At 37.5% G+C, this 12,500-nt stretch overlaps 2 protein-coding genes across 2 annotated transcripts in view; both read left to right on the forward strand.

Annotated features, from left to right (window-relative positions):
• Nucleotides 1–3,720, forward strand: part of LOC144963825 (uncharacterized) — a 5,009-nt gene extending 1,289 nt beyond the window's left edge. Inside the window, exons 2-3 of the mRNA XM_078897761.1 lie at nt 1–92; nt 2,060–3,720. The exon at nt 1–92 is cut by the window's left edge and continues 25 nt beyond it. Coding sequence (XP_078753887.1) covers nt 1–92; nt 2,060–3,213 — 1,246 coding nt within the window. The 3' untranslated portion in view covers nt 3,214–3,720. The remainder of the gene's footprint in view (nt 93–2,059) is intronic.
• A 7,714-nt stretch (nt 3,721–11,434) lies between these two features.
• The window catches only part of LOC144966269 (uncharacterized), a 19,399-nt gene continuing 18,333 nt past the window's right edge, over nt 11,435–12,500 (forward strand). The window contains exon 1 of the mRNA XM_078902478.1: nt 11,435–12,500. This exon is cut by the window's right edge and continues 412 nt beyond it. Within this exon, the coding sequence (XP_078758604.1) occupies nt 12,044–12,500 (457 nt within the window). The 5' untranslated portion in view covers nt 11,435–12,043.

The following is a 12,500-nucleotide window of genomic DNA, read 5'->3' on the forward strand; positions in this document are numbered from 1 at the left end:
GAAACCGAGTAGAAACTGCCAAGCAACCTTTAATTGTCCAACCATGTGCGTGGTCTACAATACTGATTCTGGCTGTGCTCAGTGCAACTGTGGTAAGTTTATAGCAAATTAACAAATCGAAATATGAACATATGCATTTAGAGTATAAAAAGAGACAAATCCATAACACATGAAATCGTCCCAGGATTCTACATATTGAACTAAATATCTCTTAAATAAGGAAATGCAACTGCAAACACTAAAAATCACAAATGCAATCTGTGGTTATATGTATGAGCTTGAGTCAATAACGGCGGCCATCTTGGTTCTAAACAAAGAAAATCATTACTTTTTATTCTTCATACTGGCTAGAACTTTTCATATGCCTTGTGATCAGAATGTGTAAAAGTCAAAACATGATCAAATTTATGCTTTCCCCCCCCCCCCTCTGGATACGCTTTTATGCTCGCCTGGGAAATGTTTCATACGGGCGTCCGCCATTGTTCCGATAGTTTAGAGCCAGTGTTACTAAGTTACCATGCGTCATTAGGAAGGAAGTGACGTTGCGACTGTTGAAGAGTATTGTAATCCTTGTAGTTAACACAACAAAATCACGACGCTCAGGCCAAAAACGATTGAAATATGAATTTTGCACACTAATGTCACACCTTGATTCATTGATAATGCTTACTAATATTTACTGTGCCAATGTCGATACTTGCATCCCGTCCAACAGTTCAAGAATCCGTACAGGAATTTGTGGATTGGGTGGAACGCCATTTTAAAAATTATGTAGTGAAACTATAGATAGAATGAAGTTGAGGTCACTCTTCTTTGTTATTGTTTTTGCCACGGACGTTTATGAGTAATTTTCACTTAACTGTATTATCCAGACTATAACATTTCATGGTTACACAGAGTTTTTTTGTGTGTTCGTCCGTTTTGCTTCCGGATGGCAATATTGTGAGCTTTTAAGCCAAGCACATACTATCTATAAGAAGCTACTGCCACTCGATCATCGATGACCAGGTCTTAGTGAGTGAGAAGTTGTCAAGTCCATGTGACTGGTTACAGATGACTTTTTATTACAACCCACGCATCTGGTAGCCTCCACAGCCCTCTATCTGTATTCAGCTATTTGAATCTCTATTGTCTTCTGCATTGATCAACATATATATAATGTTTTCAAGTTCTGTTTAGAATGTTAACTTTAAGACGTTTTGTTTTGTTCTGAAGTTAGGGTGACTCAAGGTGTTGCTCCGGATCTCGATCTTTTAAATATGTTTACGGAATGAAAGTTTATGGAGGTGTATGCAGGCATCTGGGGGTCTCTTCTCCGAAATACGCTTCAACAGTCATAGCGTCACTTCCCTCGTAATGACGCATAGTATCTTAGCAACTGGCTCTAAACTGTCGGAGCAATGGCTGACGCCCTTTTGAACTATTTCTCCGACGAGCATAAAAGCGTACCCAGATGAGAAAAAAAACATTATAAATCTAATCATGTTTTGACTTTTACACATTCTGATCACAAGACATATGAAAAGTTCTGGCCAGCATGAAGAATAAAAAGCACTGATTTTCTTTGTTTAGAACCACGATGGCCGCCGTTGCTGGGCGACGTGACATCAGACTATTGAATCCAATTGCATACATTAAGTTTCACGAATTCTGACGGATCGTGGTGTTTGGTTTCGATTTCTTCAAGGATGACAAGGAAATTTGCTTCCCTCACAAAATTGGCACTGTACCAGTCAAGGTACTTAAGACCAAGTCTAAATAAACTTATAATCTCAACCCTGTTGGGTGACGGTAGAACAGTGTGTCGTGACTTTAATGACTAAGCCGTACGTGATCTTGACTTGTACCAAAGTAAAAAGATGTTAAACGTCAGTTTTCAGATCGGTGAAAATTATTGAAAAAATCAAAGGACGAATTAAACATAAATCCAACAAGCGAAAGAAATAAAATGTCACACCTATCACCTGTCTACATATGATGTTTGTAACATAAATAGAGACGCTTTTACATTTCATTTTATTTGATATGATCAAATATTTCTTTTTAATCCAAAACCCAGACCAAAGTAACGCTAGAAACCAACAAACCAACAATAACTTAAACAACAATAATGATGGATTATGGTTTAATCCAAATGAAGCCCAACAAAAACAGCAACAGCAGCTTAAACAACAGCAGCAGCAACCTCAACAACAACAACAACAACAACAACAACAACTGTTGCAACAGCCTCAAAACCAAGTTCCACCTGGAGGTTCACCAGCCATGGATCCCGGTCAAATGTTTGGCTGGGGCAAAAACTTTAATCCTGCTAACCCAGGCGGTGGGTATGACCCCGGAAATCCATTCAACAGAAACCCTGCTAACCCGTGGCAACCTTTTGAAATACCAACGAGTAGTTCTACAACAGTGACAACAAAAACAACAACGATACCAAGGACTCCCACCACCTCCACGACTACAACCACTCCTACGACTCCCACAACCACAACGACACATACAACTACAACCACTCCAACGACTCACACGACCACAACCACGCCTACGACTCCAACTACTCCGACTACATATACAACATCTACTACTCAAACAACATCAACAACAACTACAACAACAACCACACATACAGTGCCAACTTCTTCAACCACAACCCCTACAACAAAAGCGACTTCACCAACTACCCCAACAACAACTTCAACGACAAAACCAACAACTCATACCACCTCAACAACAACAACAACAACCCCAACAACCCCAACAACCACTTCAACTTCAAAACCATCAACTCATACGACCTCAACAACTGCCCCTACTACAACCTCCACTGCCTCCACAACAACCTATTCCTCTCCAACAAGTCCCAGTACAACCTCAACTCATGCAACTCGAATAACGCCCACGACTCCAACTCAACCAACCTCCTTAATTCCTATCTCCACCATAGGACCCCCAAGCAGTCAGCCTGTATCTAAAAGCTCTACCGTTATCCAAACTTCTCCTCTCCTCTCCATCTTACAAACAGCTGGCGTCACAGTCATAAGTCCTCAATTTGGACTTGTATCAAGTTCGGCAGCCACCACGCGCCAATCTCCTTCTAATTGTCCAGCACTGTATAACTGTAATATTAAGTGTAACACTTCATTCCAAAATGACACCAACGGGTGTCCCCTGTGTCAATGTGCCCCTGTCGATGTGAAGGATCCGTCGTTTTAATGTGGCCTTATGGAAAATAGCATAGCATAGCTACTTATGGCAATCCCAAACAGGGGCTCTAGATAGATAGTGTGCGCTTGGCTAAGAAACTCACAACATTGCTATCCGAAAATATAAAAGTTTATTCAATCTTAGGCTTTCACCAATATAATATAACGGACCAACTGGCATAATATGTGTAATCTTGGTCGTTTATAGTCTGGTTAATACAGTTTAGTGAGAATTACTCATAAACGTGGATAGCAAAAAAAAAATTAAAAAAAATTAATGATAATAAAGAGTGACGTCATATTCATTTTGTCTTTTGTATAAGGACTTTCGAGGCTTGTTTTGAAGTTTGTCGGACAAGGGCGCTTTACTTCCTTTTTTACCTTTACAATCAATTTTGATGCGTGAAAAATTCAATATTATGTTTGGGATTAAGCGGGTGCCAATAACATTTGAATATAAAATTAAAATTAAAGTATAAAACTATCTATATTCAATTTCCTCAATAAAAAAAAGAAACATATCCCAATTTTCATATGTGTGACCCATGGCCTCAAAACGGACTGGGGCGGATATGTGATTCTGGCGTGCACTTCCGGATAGAAACATTAAATTGGCACATGGGTCTTTTTTGTTAATATGCTGATTTCAAAAGCATCGAGAACCAACTTGTAGCTCTAGATTTTCTCGCCAAAAATTAAACATTCAAAATGCCTGTAATTTAATTATAAATGCCCCGATATCAGTGGTTTTGTTATCTAAACACATGTCTATAGGATCAATGGATAGAATAAAACTTGTTTTAAAACGGTATTATGTCAGAGTAATCAAGATAACAAAAGGGATTTTAAAGTTGAAATTACCAGATTTGTGAAATCTTAGTCATTGCCATATTCAGAAATTCTATTTTCTTCTCAATTAAACATTTATAAAAAACCTTAACCCACGTCTCATATTTTAGCACCAAGACACGAAGACATAATACCGTTTGACAACAAATTCCATGTAGCATCAATATCACACAGGTCAGAATAACGAAATAAGACGAAGCTACCCTGTTGACCACTTACAAAATGTCTTTAGAGACGTTCTCACGGTATCCTACCCTTAAATCAATCTTCCAATTAGAGGATATGTATTGCCAGGTGTTGTACATTGATGCATGAAATTTCCTTTTATTGTGAAGGAATGCCGCCATGCTGTTCTTTGATCACCTATGTTAATTTGTAAGATATGCTCAAATACTTACTGAGGAAATGAACGATTTGGCAGGTTCGGATATACTTAAGATGACAGTTGAAAAGACTAATTATACTTTAGAATATGGTATAAATATATTGAAATCTCATTCATATTATATTAGATAACTAAAAAAAACATTTTCTGATTTTTTACATCTTTTTTTGCTTCAACTCAAACCGTGCTAGCCGCTGTAATGTTTAATTCTATTTTAATCTCTTGTAATTTGAGAATGATTTTGAATATAGTATAACTCGGTAGTCTACGATCACAGTCGTCAGACATTTGGACAGCTTCTAATTCTATGCGTGCAAGCGTAAATGAAAAACAGCACTTGTTATTTTTTGTCAAAACAATGGGCATGATCTATATTAACTTTCCAAGTTCTAGAGGTCATTGGTCACATTGCAAAATGTGCTCAAAGTGACCCACTTAGTGAAAAGTGCTCACAGCTTTTTAAATATCTAACATCACGATTGGTCATTTGATTCAGCTTGACACATGGATATGTTTACAACATTTGTAAACAAAGCAGCGTGTTTACAGTTGTTAAGAAATATCCAATCGTTAGACCGTAACAACTCATGTGATTGATGATCTAGTTGAACGAAAACATGAATATAGATCGCTCCCATTTTGGCGTACTAAATCTATAGCTCATGTAGCTTAAAATCTGACGTTTCGTCAAGAATGACGTAATAGATTTTTAAAGAGCAAATTATGAATGGGCATGATCTATATTCACTATCTATGCGCTCTAGGTCATTGGTCACATTGCAAAGTGTGCTCAAAATGACCCACATAGTGAGAAGTATTCACAGCTTTTGAAATATCCTTCATCACGATTGGTCACTATGTTCAGCTTGACACACAGGTATGTTTACAACTTCCATAAACAAAGCAGCGTGTTTACATTTGTTAAGAAATATCCAATCGTTGGACGTCAACAAATCATGTGATTGATGACTAGGTTGGACGAAAACATGAATATAGATCGCTCCCATTGAATCAGTTGTATGTTATGTATAATAGTATTTTAAAATTGCACATTATGATACCTTATTATGTTTTACTTTATCCTACACAAATACATAGTATTTAAAAATGATTTGTGTGTGTGTGTGTGTTCTCTCTCTCTCTCTCTCTCTCTCTCTCTCTCTCTCTCTCTTTCTCTCTCCTCTTTCATTAGTTGTAGCTTTGAACTTTACCTTTCAAAATGTCGAGATAACAAGAAAATATTAGATATCGGAAGACCGAAAGTCCGCGTCATCGTGGTGGGGAGATTTCGCTGGATGAATATTGGCCATCAGAAAGACCTGGAAGAAGTTGGACTGGCGTTCTCAGGATAGGCGGAGTGAAGGAAGTCTTTTGATGATCTAATCTCGGGATATTTGGGTTGATGTCTGAATAAGCATTGCCTTTCTCCTTCCTACGAACAATATAATTGTAATTTGTGACTCATCGCATCCAAACAGTGGTGAGACAAATGAGCAAAAAGTGGCTCATAGTAAAAATGAGATTTTAGTTTTTGTCACTTTTAGAAACTGTTCATTGGCTAAATCAGAAGAAGAGACCCAAGTTTTATTTCTATTATTTAAAAATGTTATAGACGTCTATTATAAAATCAATTCTTGGCGTAAAAAAAAAAAAAACAACGAAATGGGAAGCGTAGGTCAGCGTTACGGTCTTTGCCTCGTACCCGAACGGTACCGAGTTCGATCACCCGCCGCTGCGCTGTGGCTGACGCCTGGGCTATTCCAGTCTTCCCTTGGAATAGACCTAGAGACAAATTTCACCTATGGGATGAATAAAGGGAATTTTATTTTTTTAAATTTACTTTAAATGTGATACTGTTCTGAGGCGATGGGTCACATCTGTAGATGATACCATTTTTAATCACAGTCATGACTATACGTTGTTAAATCAAAATCAAAGATGTGTGTAATGACAGTCCGTTTCTCGCTAAAATGCTCAATAATTTCTGCCAGCTGAACATTTATTAGTAGTTATGTGATACCCAACCAATCACTCACCACCGATTCAAGGCATGACACTAAGCTGATAGAAGCTGTGGACTGTAAAATTAAAAATAACAATGAACAAAAATGAAAATAACAGTTTCAAAAATAAAAAAAAATGAACAATATATCAAACAAGGAACATGTTGTGCTCAAATCCCTTCTTCAGCCAACAATAAATACACTGAAAATAATATATTGCTTCAGATTCAGAGGCTGTGTGTCTGAATTTTAAGCGATGTAATAATATTTTTATTGCTTTTTTTGTTGTTGAAAGAAGAAGGGATTTGAGCCCAAAACGTACTATGTTTGTTTGTTGGTTTTCTATGTTTGTTTTTCTTAACCTTTCTCTATTTAGATTCAATTTTGGAATCTAGTTTACCCCCACATAATACCGAACTGAGACGTTAGATCATATATTTTGTTGAAATCTATAGAAGGAATGAAGTCGGCGGCACTCAGCTCTTTGTTATTATTTTTAGCCAGCCATTTTTATGAGTAGTTCTCATAAAAGTCTATCAATCAGACTATAAATGTTCAATGTTACACATAGTTTTGTGTGTTGGTACGTTATATCCGGTTGGCGGATGTTATGATTTTTTGGCTAAACGCATAGCATCAATAATCTATTGATTAATGTGATGAACGGACCATGACACAGGATGGGAAAAGACGGCAATAAACAGTAATTAAACATTCAAACCAGTCAATTTTGCTCATCATTTGCTCGACCAATTTAAATTGTTGCAAAAATGTCAACAATTGTTTGTGGGTATTTTTTAAAAGTTAATTTAATTTCAAAACTTCCTCGACAGAGATTCTCTTCTGCTGTAGAGTTGATCTTTTCATGGTCCTAAAATATAGTCATGAGTATTTTGTTGAGGGCATTTAAGTCTGACCATTCCTTGACCCAGCTCTTTTGCCTTTAATGTTTTGTAAACGCGTATAGTCGTTGATTAATTAAATCTACTTCAATTTTCCCTCATATTATGATTTAAAATTGTCGGGAGATGCATGTAAAAGGCTTTTAGAAAAGCGCGCGCGCACACAAAACGAAAAAGAACACGCGTTGAGGCATAATAGCGAGTTCAACTGTTTGTTTTTTTCAAGCTTCAATCTTTTTTTCAGGATGGATCCAGCAACCAGGAGCTGCAACAAATCGGTGGACATTTAACGTTGATACATCTGATTTTGTTTTTGTTTTATTGGATTCGAATCTAAGACCCATCAATTAGGAGGTTACCAATTCAATGACCGGCCACTGAGCCTCCCTGTGCCCTTTCGGATTTGTGCTTCATGAAATAGTCACGTGACAAACAATGATCAATTGAATTAGTCACGGTTTAAAGCTTTAAGCTTTTCGGGTAGCATATTGTGTGACACCTTTAATCCAGCGGTATGGGGCACGCCTTCAATAGGATTATCTCTAGTTAATCCTCGAGTCTCTAGTCCGCATTCCGCGGCAGGATAAATATTTCGCTCGTATAAACGTGATTAATTTCAACTGCGATGCAGGTTTCTCATAATGAGTTGTGCAGCGTGTGTTATAAATATACTCCCCCCCCCCTTAAAATCTCTAAATCAGACTACCCCATTAATTCACGATGACCGTTGTTCTTAGACGTTTAATGGCATCTCCAACACTTTTAGGCCATTTAATCGCAGAAAAAAAACGATGATGAGTTTCTCTATTTTTTTATCTTTTAAAAAAAAAAATTAGCACAGACTTGGGATTTAATAGAGTTGAAAGGCCATCAGGATTAATCAATATTAAGAGACAAGCTCTGAGGAGAGCAGGTACATGTGGATAATATGACTAGGTCATCCTTGCGCCAATAATATATTTACTCAATAAGTCAAAGCAAGCTACGGACACCGAACCCGCTAAAAAGAGAAGACTCAAAGTGATCGCAACAGCTTTAAAAAAAAATTTCAATCAAGATTTATATAGCGCAATATCCACTAAATGTGCTCCCTGGTCAACAGCAACATTTAACATGTAGGACGGGAGTTAGGCGATATTACAATTTTTCGGACAAAGACAACGCTGTTTACGGCCAGGTACTCATTTTACACCTGAGTACGGTGAGAGAAGGTGAGTAAAGAGCCTTTTCCAAGGACTCAACTATGCGCCGAGCGCGAGGCTCGAACCCATGACCTTCCGATCCGAAAGCGAGTGTCATACCACAAGACCACATAGCCGCACTTGTAACCACTCTTACCAACACCTGTAAAAAAAACTGCACAAAAGTGATCTTAAACTTCTTCGTTCCACTTTATCTTGAACATAAAATGGTATCACCCATAGACAAAAATATCTGACTGTCTCTCATTGGATCTCAATGACCCCCCCCCCCCCCCGAGAAAACAAAAGAATAAAAACACAAACTACAACGATATTTTACTTGCCTCAGCAGAAAGATGTATTAAAGCATCTCGAAAGGTTACAAAAATAACGGTGTTTCTTTTCTTCGAAACCCGCCGAAACCCGTTGAAACCCAACAAACTTATGGGAAGTAGGCAGCAGTTGAGAGTGAATCTGGGACTCAGGGAAGTGTACACCATTGGGAGTGAACCTGGGACCGGTTTAAAGCAACTACTTTTTTACGAAACCGCCGAAAACCAAAGTCTCAGGTTCACTCCCCACTGCTGTTGCCTACTTCCCATAAATTTATCGGATATTGTCGGGTTTCGTAAAAAAAGTAATTGCTTTTCTACGAAACCCACTGCAACTCAGTCCCAGGTTCACTCTCCAAAGGTGTACACTTCCCTGAGTCCCAGGTTCACTCCTCATTGCTGCCTACTTTCTATAACTTTGTCGGGTTTCGGTGGGTTTCGGCGGGTTTCGTAAAAAAAAAAAACACCCTAAAAATAATGGGGGTTAGAGAATACGTACTTATAACAAGACTTGATAATCTCCTCCCCTCCGCAAGAAACACATCAATGCGCACGCAAACGCACATGCGGTAAGTCTTGGCACAGAAACTGAGACCCACCACTGGCATTACTTGTTATGTCAGTGTCATCCTTGTAATCATTTCACCAATTAAGTGCCGGACGCTGGAAAACCATGTATAAAAAGTTGGCCAGAAAACATATCCTTCAAATATCGACCGATTTAAATGACCCTCATCTTGGCAAAAACTATCAAACCTAGGACTTCGCGAAGTCCCGGGTTTGACAGTTTTTGCCAAGACAAGGGTCATTTAAATCGGTCGATATTTGAAGGACGCGTTTTCTGGCCAACTTTTTAAATACATGATTTTCAAGAACTCGAATTTGCCCGGCTGAGAGCTGTACTCGAAACCGGAACCTAACTTTCTGAAAGCGAGTGTCATGTCACAAGACCACAGAGCCGCACAATGGACATTATTCTATATAAAAGCTGATGTTAAAAAAAAAACAGCAATAATATGTTTGTTCTTTTTTAAACATCAGCTTTTGAATAGAATAATGTCAATTGTGCGGCTCTGTGGTCTTGTGACATAACACTCGCCTTCAGATCGGGGAGGTTCCGGGTTCGAGTCCCGCTCTCAGCGGGAAACAACAATAATATGTTTAATTTCAGCGACTAGTCCAACCTGAAATTATTTTGTGTCGGTGGATAACTAATAAAGACACAAGTCTTTGCTCTAGGCTGTAAAGAAATTACAATCAAAGATACGCCTTCGTCCAATTATGTTTCATAACATTTAAAAAACCCTGGAAAACCCGCAAAGATAGGGCGTGTTTACTTTCTCATACTTAGACACGAAGTGAATAATCAAAAACGATTATATTATTAATAATGCAACTAGAACAAATATAAATGATATAGAATAAAATCTTTTATATCTGCTGTCTATTCTCGTAATCTCTACAGCTGCTAATATAATGATAGGAAAAAGTTGCGAAAGTTCGAGATTCATGAAACAATAATTATTCTTGATTGTTACAGACCAAAGACCAAGATAATTACATTATAATTCACAGAAATTAACACAATGTAAGATACGCAATTAAATGCCTGTAGAAAGTGTTGTAGAGCACTGGTTAACGAATGAAAAAGGCATTGGTGCGTATACACAGCGGACAAAGAAAGTTTTAATATTATTTTGACGGTTCCACGGGTTATTTGTGACAATCAGGGCTGATTCTTTTATAATGAAAGGGAATGCAAACTGGTGGGAAAGAACTTGTATTTCTCTCTCTCTCTCTCTCTCTCTCTCTCTCTCTCTCTTTTTCTCTCTCTCTTTCTCTCTTTTCTCTCATCTTTCTCTCAGAGAGAAGAGAGAGAGAGAGAGAGAGATTGTCCTAGTGACATGAAACAGTACTGTAGAGGTTAAACAATAATAATTATACTTGAAATGTTTATAAATAGATAGGTCCTTTTATAAAAGAGTTGAGCACTATTATTTCATTGTTTTTTTTTTCTCTTATAATTTATATATATTAAGTAAAGTCAAAACCAGTACTATTGACCATCACAACGCCAGAAAAAAATGACGCAATCAAGTAAACGTCTAGCTCTTACTTGCATTGAAATTCAGTTGAAAATAAAATTTATTTAAAAAATTAATTTACAACAACTTGGCACTGGAACGATTATATAGAGTTCTCATGATTCACCCCCTCCCCTTACACACACACACACACACACACACACACACACACACACACACACAACACGTTTCATTTTTTTTTATTTTTTTATTTATTTATTTATTTATTTATTGTTGCAAGAATGCTAAAAATCATCTTGAGTTGCTTCAAAGGCATATGAAAAGACTTTAATTGGATAGTGAAACGTCTCGAGTTTTAGCCCCATGGAGACGGCTGGTTTCTTGATCTGGGGAAAGGCAGGGTTTTAAACCAGATGTCATGAGTGAATGGTGCGAGAATTACGAGGCGATTAAATCAGGTGTATACAGTAGTGGGATTCATTACTTAGCCATGCCACCGTAATAACAAACCACGATCTGCATGACATGACAAGCAGAGAAAGAATTAACGACAGCCTAATCCGTTTGGTGATCACAAAGAAAAGTTATGTCCAGTAAAACTGGTACTTTTTGGCCGTGCACAAAAATTCGTTCCTTTCGGAATGAACTATAAGCTCAAGTTTAATCATGAAAAATGTGTATAAAAAGTATGAACAATTTTAAGATAATGTCAATTTGCCGTTAAAGTACTAAATGTTCATCTAATTTTTTGCATCTGTCCTTATAAAAAGTTAAGGTTTCTTACAAGACAATATACGCCAACATTCTCCAGTCAAAGGCTGACCTGTGTTCAATTCTGCCATAACTTTGACATGCTTGATTGGCAGTGATTGAAAATTTTCTTTTAGAGAACTCACACGGCTCGACATTGTTTGTCTATAAGAATAGTTGATCTTGGGGTCGTACACTGTGCTTACAGAAATACTCTGGTCGAGCGATATTTTTAAAATATTTAAACTTTTACTCTGAGGCAAGTGTTTAATAAAGACATTATTGTTCTAGTGGAGTGGTATGCTTCAGGATATAAATTGTTTGCTGGTGTTGGAACGCTGCTATTTTTAATAAAATTATTTCTGTCTCCCTTCGGAAAATATAACTCGCAAGATGTCCGGACCGGACACTAATTGGAGAGATCGGTGCGAAATGTTTTTTTCATCAATGGATAAATACGCCGACCAAGACTTGAAAAAGAATGGAAAACGTGGTGGTCACCAAAAGAAATCTAAACCACAAGTAATTGATGAAAATACGATTCAATTTCCGGGGTGGCAACCTGGCTTTTATGAAGGTAATATCACAACGTTTTCAAAGAAAAAACAACCTTTTAAAGGTTTGATTCGATGGCTGAGTAGTGTCGATATCCACGGATCGAGAATGTTGCCAAGATCAAGGTCTCATTTATTCTGTGTTTTATGGATTATCATCATTATTATCGGTTGTGGATTGTGCGGGGTTGGATTCTATAAGTTTATAATAGACTATATTGATGGTGATATCGAAATTAAAACCGGTTTTGTTAAGGATGGCTCTAATGCTAGCCCTCTCAGCCTCATGATGTGTA

Source organism: Berghia stephanieae, chromosome 2, assembly GCF_034508935.2.
Source record: "Berghia stephanieae isolate SIO BIC M18660-M18661 chromosome 2, UCSD_Bste_1.3, whole genome shotgun sequence".
Taxonomy (NCBI): domain Eukaryota; kingdom Metazoa; phylum Mollusca; class Gastropoda; order Nudibranchia; family Aeolidiidae; genus Berghia; species Berghia stephanieae.